Source organism: Lygodium microphyllum, chromosome 24, assembly GCF_053477565.2.
Source record: "Lygodium microphyllum isolate KBCC chromosome 24, Lygodium_microphyllum_v1.1.10, whole genome shotgun sequence".
NCBI lineage: Eukaryota > Viridiplantae > Streptophyta > Polypodiopsida > Schizaeales > Lygodiaceae > Lygodium > Lygodium microphyllum.
Genome location: NC_141158.1, coordinates 29,496,003 through 29,503,912, shown reverse-complemented (window position 1 = coordinate 29,503,912; position 7,910 = coordinate 29,496,003). Strand labels below are relative to the sequence as shown.

Below are 7,910 nucleotides of genomic sequence, written 5' to 3'. Positions count from 1 at the left end.
AAAAACAAAACAAGCAGTCCTTTTATCAAACAAGTTCCTTAACTTATCTTTAAGTTAATCTTTGTCTCTTGCCCATACAAGAGAATTATGTATCCCTTCTATCCAATAGAAGTACCCAATCCAAATCACATGGCACTGAAATTTCCATCCTTTATCTAGAATAGGATCTTCCAACGTCTTGGACGTTGGGCTCACGGCAGTCTACATCTCTGATCCGGACTCGGCAAGGGGTGTCCAGAGCTCCACTGACCTCCAGTGACCTAGGAGCGAGACACACTTTCCGTGGTTGGCCTTTTCACCACTCGACCTTCGGTCCGAGAATCAAGCAGTGCCCTCTTAGGGTAATCCATGGTGCGATCTTGGAGATAATCCAGTTGTGCAAATATCCTTCCTTAATTAACCAATTAAGAAGCAAGCATAATCAAGGCAATCAGCCCTAATACCATCTTCTAGGAAAACATTACTTTATTCCCATGACAACTTGTCATTACAGACCCCTGCCATGCATTTACCATCAACACAAGCCTTGAAATATTTATCCAAATCACAATGCAATAATCAATTGATTGAAATAAAAACATTTAGGGTGTTGTTCAATCACCCAACAAAACTACTTGTATTTTTTCCAAACAATACAAGAATAGATAAGATAATAATTCAATCGCAATTTTGCTCCCCCCCCTTGGGACTAAAGAGTAAAATTTACTTAACATTCCCTCCTTTCAACTAAGTCATATGCTAAAGGTTCAAATATAATACATGATGTAAGTCTTATCATTCCAATGTAAATTAATCAATCTAGCAAGAGCATTTATGCCTCTTCTCTAAGTGACATTTATCTTTTAGTCTTTCCTTACTATGCAGCATTTTATCTTGGCTTTATCTTCCTTTCTCCTAAGGCAAGGAGTCGCATGTCATTGATGTAAAGCTCACATAATCTCTCCCATGTATGTATCACCTATGTGCATTTGCGAACCTTATACAATATTGTCTTAGGTAAAGATTAATCAAAGACTCATTGATGCTCAATACTTTAGAGTCCCATATGTTGCTTATGCTATGCATGGATTCATCGCATAGCAACTAGGTGCAATTTAACTCCCCTTGATACAAGCACTTCACAAACTTCATCTTTGAATATTTGAGATGCGATTTATCATTTTCAATGACCTATTTTAGCACCACAAAGTACAGAGCCTAATGTATCTCATGCGAGAATCAAAGCAAGTAGCTATCAATTTAAAAATAGCTCACTTACGATCGGAACCGCAGTTGGGTTAACAATGATGCCTTCATGTGAAGCTTCGTTGCTAATTATGGGATTTCCATCCACATGTGACATTCTTTGCTTGGAGGCCATCGTCCGTAAGTAGACTCAAGAGATTAAGAAGGTGGAATAGATTCGAGATGGGAGAGTGTAAGAGAAGATGGTTAAATTGAGGATCGAGATACAGGGAAATTGTGCAGCCTCTCGGGAAAACTATTCTCTCTCTCTCTCTCTCCCCCTGTCAAGCTCTCTCTCACAATCTCTTGGAGGGGTATCCTCTCTCTCTCTCACTCTCTCTTGCAGCCTTTCGGGGTCTCCTTATGCTATCTTGTGCCTCCCCATGCCTTATATTTATAATGAATTTGAGAGGAGGGGATAAGGCTGAGAATAAGAGTGGAGGGGCTCTTGGAAGACTCAATGATCTGATGCTCAGATCATAAATCTGATGGTTGCATTGGCTCCAAATGGGGGGTAAAACTCTAAGGCACTTGTTTAGAAAGCTCTTAGTTCACTCCTTCTTCTTTTATTGTTCAAAGTGCTGTCTATTGCCTGTAGACTGTGATCGTGGCGCACGCAATTTCGCCAGTCACTTTTCTTTATTTTTCTTTTTATAAATTCTCCAAAACTAACTAAAACATCACTTGTCTTTTCTTTTAAATGACTTTCAGTTTTATCTTTTTAGGATAATATCTAAAATATACTAATTTTTTGCTAAAAATATCTAATATATTTGGACCATCCAAACTATATACACATTAATACTAGTGATTAATAAGGCTCATAAGTCTCGTTCACGTTGTAACTTTCGTGAAGGGTGGCTATGGTTCTTGTCAATCCGAGAAAAATATCGGATTATGACTCTGTTTATTTTAAAATATATATTTTAATTAAATAAAAATTATTGATTATTAATATTAGCTAGTTTTTACTTTAGTTAGTCTTTAGTTAGTGATCTTACTAACTTATTAATTGACTAACTAACTTTTAAACTAACCGACTAACTTTTATTGCATGGAAATATTACATAAGTAGGGACCAAACACAAACAACATAGGAAGCCAAAAGGTTACAAAAACACATGGCTACAACAATAGGAAAAGAGAATCATGAAGTGAGCACAACCAAGGTGGTGTGGGTGATCCATCAATGGAGCAACCACCACTTTGAGGATCACATAACGAGAAATCATGGAACTGACTTGTCACAATGACAAACCTCGAACGTGGCCCAAAGAGGGGGTGGGGAGAGAGTTTTTGTGTGTGCGTGCATATGTGCGTAGTCGTAGAATTAACTGTCACAATGACAATCCTTGAACGTGGCCCAAAAGTCGAACTTCGAAGATAAGGTAGAGACGAGAGAGAGAGAGAGAGAGAGAGAGAGAGAGAGAGAGAGATTGTGTGTGTGTCTGTGTGTATGTGTGTGTATACTATACAATGTACATGCATGTGTGTGCCACTTGTGCACATATGGGGGGCCCGGGTAGGAGTGCACTGTGTATGTCTTACATACTTGCCCAATAACTTATCTTTTATTAAATTCATTTAGGAATAGAATCGGTTGTTTTAATCTGTCCCTCTCCTTCGATTCTCCCTCCCTTAGCGCGTCGGCACTTAACAGGCCACCTTATATGAAATTATGCAAGGTTTCTCGCTGCACTGTTCACGATCACATTCAATCTAGTTAGGCGTACAGACGGCCCTTACCCATCAAGCAACAGTCCCAATGTTTCTTTTGGGGGGGCTCTCATCTTGTTACATTTTGTCAATGCACGAAGAGGACCTTTTTGTTGCCTTTGAATCCCCAGAAAGCAGAAAACGATGCACATGAGCAGGACTCCTATAAGAGCTGATCTCATCAATTGAACAAAGACAGCAGAATATGTGCTCCTGAGTGGGTTTGAAGGCTCAAATTCTCATGCAATTGAGCTTTACACTCTTCTCGGAGGACAGTATATGCCCCTGATCAGTTGCTTTGAAGGTCTATATTCTCTTTCATGGAGTTATACCCATCATGTACATTCAAGTGGCTAATTAATGACTCACATGCAGCAAACCGTACCCAGCTGCCGCTGTAGATTGGTTCACAGCCTTCAGAGAACATCAAAGCAAATTCTAGGCTGCATCAGTGGTCATATGTGGGCATCTGCACTAGTGAGGCATCTCCAGGCAACTTTAAACTGATCAGTTGCTTTGAAGGTTTATATCCCCCATGGAGTTGTATCCATCATGTACATTCAAGTGGCTAATTAATGACTCACGTGCAGCAAACTGTACCCAGCTGCAACTGTAGATTGGTTCACACTGCACAGCCTTCAGAGAACATCACAGCAAATTCTAGGCTGCATCAGTGGTCATATATGGGCATCTGTACTAGTGAGGCATCACCAGGCAACTTGAATCACCATATCAGTGAAATTGGTTACAGCAGCGATTATGACCACTTCAATGATGAGGACTATCTTGATATCGCCGATCTCTCGGATCTCTCTGATGAAGACATTGCAGCTCCCATGCTTGAAAACAGTTCTTCTTCACAAAGGACTGGAAACAGAGCCTCTTCAATCACAGAAGGATTCAGCTCTGTGAAGGCCTCGTGTGCAGAAACGATCACCAGTAATGAGGATGCCCACTTGCAGAACCAAAGTGGCACCAGTTTCTCAGACCAAGTAACATGTAGCAAGGATGATTGCCTGCAGCTACCTGTAAGTAGGCAGTTTTCAAGATTCTGTAATCTTTCTGGATTTTGTCCTCTTCAAATTTATATGGCGTTCTCTGCGACACCATTATCAGTACACCTAACATCATGGTGACTTGCTTGTATGATCCCATTACTCAGGGTCAAGCTGATATGGGCTTTGATTATTGGTTCTCTTCCCTCGATGAAGAAACATCAGTATTCGGGTCACCAAACCTTGATATGGAGTCCTTTCTTCTGAACAATGTGGAATCCTCGTTTGACAATATCAATACGATGCAAAAAGCACCTCTAATTGAACCCCAGCATTTTGATTTCAATAGTGCAGGAAATTCTCTTATTAATGGGCATCGAGAGGTGATTGGCAACAGTGTTGAATCAGACAAAACTGTGTCTACTCACATCAGTGAAGGTGCGAGAAATCCCTGCAAACGGGAATCATTATTTGCTGATACTTTTCTCTTCCCAGTGCCTGGAAGAGCTAGGAGCAAACGGTCACGTTCCTTGGGCAAAGCATGCCGTTCATCGATGATGCTATGGGGCAATGGCAGCTCCTCTCCAACAGATAGCTTGGAATCCAAGTTGTCATACTTGAACCCCACTTTGTGCACCTCAGGTTCATCTTATCTCATTTGCAACAAGGCAATGTTCATTATATCTGGTGAAGCATGTAATGAAGTAAATATTGACTGTTTTACTTATAAGAATGGCTGGCTAAAGGTTGGTGGATTATCAGGTAAGGATCAGATGCTGATGCATGATGGTAATGGAGATACAGTTCATGCTCAGAATGTGAAATATAATGCTGATGACGAGACTGATGACATGAACATTGGTGACAGTTTTTCTGATCAGCAGAAAGCAACAGTAATCAGAAGGTGTACACACTGCTTCTCCCATAAGACCCCTCAGTGGCGTGCTGGTCCAGCTGGACCAAAAACGCTGTGTAATGCATGTGGCGTGCGCTTCAAATCAGGGCGGCTATTCGATGAGTACAGGCCAGCGAAGAGCCCAACCTTCCTGAGCTACAAGCACTCCAATTCTCACAAGAGGGTGCTAGAGATGCGATGCAAGAAGGGCCTGGGAAGCTCTCAAGAGCAGCATCATATTTGTCTGCGCAGCAGATTGCAGCAATGTCAACAACATCAGAACAGCTCATGCTACTCAGCTTCAGCATCATCATCAGCCCCTTCAACTTCCAGTATGAAGCTCAAGGTTAACATTAATGCTAATGCTGGCAACATACCTGTGCAACGAGCTCATCCACTGGGTATCACCTTCTATACCATTTCTAATCCCAGTAGACTTGGAGATGCCTAATCCCCCGGCCAAATCCAAACTTCAGCCAACCCCCTGTTCAGTACTTATTTTCCACAAGCTTCCAGCTAGTTCCCAGTATGCTAATCCAATGGAAAAAGTGATCATAGCCCCCTACTTATGATCACTGCTTACTGCAAGCTTAATCAGGATGCTTATACTAGTGTTGATAAGTGTATTTATTATTACTGATCCAATGGCAACAAAGTTGGCACCCTACTTATCATGCTTCACTACAGCTCAAATCTTGGCAATGCTAATACTGGCTGAAAAATTATGCCACTGCAATGCCAACATAAGTTGTGCCTCTATTGCTTACAGCTTTCAATGACATTAAGCTTGTGCCAGATTGTCTATAATTCCAGTTATTAATCAAGTTGGAAGATCTTATGGGTTTAGCTCATAAACAGTGGCATCCGAGAAGAAACTCGGACAGACTCTCTTATGAAGTAGGGATGATATCTCCACTGGTTGGCAACATTCCCCATTGAAGCTTGTAGAGTGTGCGTGTGCAATTACGCTCCAAGAGCCTGTGCTTAGTCGCATGATACTTGGATTATAAGACCAATTAGGATAGGAATTAGCTTGAACTGTGAGTAAATCCGGAGCTCCTAACATGGGGAAGTTGGGTGTCAGTGGACGTATATATCTATATACATATATATAGTTTACAGTCTGCTGACTGTCCATCATCAGACATGAACATTAAACGCGAGGGAGACATAGACAGTGTGTACGCATGCCTCCGTGCATTTACCTGTCGGACAAAAAGAGTCTATATGTACACGCATGACGCACATGAACGTGTGCATGCTGTACAGTGTAACAGTTGCCTTGTTTCCTTTGTTTTTCGGGGGACTGAGAATCAGAGAAAGGCTGCAAGGTAGTGTATTAAGTATCCAAAAAGAGTTTACACGCCTAATCATTCTATAAACTGGCTTTGAGGACTCGCTACATAACAATGTTTTGAACGAAGAGGACCGCCTAGGGACTGATAATGACATCATTACAAGATACAACCGAAGGCTGTCCAACAGATTAGACTGTAGGTTGATTCATGGCTCGAATAGAGTTAATCTTTTCCTTGATGTTATCAACTAGGTCACCCGATCTAGATAAAATGAGGTGGGTAGCATCAACCCTCGAAAGGGATAGGCGGAGTATTTACAGGCATAGGGGGCTGAGACAGAGTGTGTGTGGAGCATAAAGCTATAGAGTGATCCATAAACAAGTTTCTTAAAGCAATGAAAGTTAGAAAACATAATCATTTGATAAGTCCTTGGGTTTTGAAAGACATTGAGGGTAAGTGGAGAGTATGCCACCATGTGACTCCCCTTCATGTGGCTCTCTACAGGGGAGCTAGCCATAGCCATCGTCAATGATCAATGAGTAGGAGATGAAGATGCACTCATGGAAGAAAGAAGTGAAGAAAATGGTAAGTTGATCAACGGTCCATGAAGTTGGATTTTCTATACATTCTCAGAAGTGCAAATGCTATGACATTGATTCAAGTGGTGGGAGTTTGATCTCTATAGAACCTCTTGACAACACTTTAACATTGCAGAATCAATCTATTATATCAAAAGAAGATGTTATGCTCCTTATTGAAGCTAATCCACATTTGGTATTCGAGCTTCTTGGTGCATCTCTTCGGGGAACATGGAGGATAGGGTGGAATGTGTGTTGATGAGGGGGTCTTTGCTGTACTAAACACAACAATGAATCAGAAATATGGCACAAACTGTCAAGACATATCTATGTTCTCAAGATCCCATACTACAACGAAGCATGATGAGCAAATGAGAGAGTCATTTTAGGCCACACTTGATCAAGAACTGCATATAACCACTAATCACATGCTCTTATAAGTCCATTTGCACAAAGACACAACATAGACTAAGGTAATAACCATAAAATATATCAAACCATGGCTAACACTTGGCATAGCTCAATAGATGGCTATTTATAGCCATGACTCAAACCCATTCCATGTTAAATGCCTTACCCAAAAAGTAGGCATATCCAATGACATAAGCTATACCTTACTCAAAGCCTTGCGCTTCAAAATAAGCCATATAGAAAACCATGAGTAGAACCTCTTTAGTAGGATACTCATAGCCCCTTAGTGCAATTGTATAACCCACTCAAGAGACAATAATCAAAACCATAGGCATATTCATAAACCATATCATGATATAACATGATGGGATACAAAAATAAATTGACAGTATACCCAAACACTTGATAGCTCGTGATGCTCATGAATCTCATGAGAATTAGAGACAGAACTTTCATAAGACATATCATCCCCATGTGTCTCATGTATAGATAATGGCATAATATCTATCTCATGAATCTTTTCAAGAGTAAGCTCCTTGATCTTAACTTGCTAATTTATGTTTAAAAATACTTCATCAATATGAGACTTTGTTGCATCAAAACCATGAGCATGAGTCTCATGACCAAGGGATTTCTCATTTCTGCAAATTAGAAAGAACCATGAACATTTTATTATATTCCTTTTGCAACATATCCATTTTTTCATTCAAAGAGTCATTTTCCTATATAAGGAATTCCAAATTTTTAGAAATGAAAGACTATTGCAACAAAGCATAAGTACTGATCACCTATG

General features: G+C 40.5%; 1 protein-coding gene across 2 annotated transcripts; it reads left to right on the top strand.

Annotated features, from left to right (window-relative positions):
• Positions 1 to 3,012: 3,012 nt before the first annotated feature.
• On the top strand, positions 3,013 to 6,169 carry LOC148014944 (uncharacterized). 2 transcript variants are annotated; one of them, XM_087665823.1, is made up of 3 exons: positions 3,013 to 3,244; positions 3,316 to 3,968; positions 4,103 to 6,169. In XM_087665823.1, exons 2-3 carry the CDS (start codon positions 3,516 to 3,518, stop codon positions 5,279 to 5,281), a joined length of 1,632 nt encoding a protein of 543 aa, XP_087521949.1. In that variant the 5' UTR covers positions 3,013 to 3,244; positions 3,316 to 3,515; the 3' UTR covers positions 5,282 to 6,169. The 2 variants fall into 2 exon arrangements, with proteins under 2 accessions (XP_087521949.1, XP_087521950.1); XM_087665824.1 differs by having other exon boundaries at positions 3,016 to 3,968; positions 4,103 to 4,577; positions 4,698 to 6,168.
• The last annotated feature ends 1,741 nt before the right edge of the window (positions 6,170 to 7,910 follow it).

Coding starts and splice junctions, on each gene's coding strand:
- LOC148014944 (XM_087665823.1), top strand. CDS start 3,516: ATGACTCACGTGCAGCAAACTGTACCCAGCTGCAACTGTAGATTGGTT. Junction 3,969..4,102: donor ATGATTGCCTGCAGCTACCT/GTAAGTAGGCAG, acceptor CCCATTACTCAG/GGTCAAGCTGATATGGGCTT.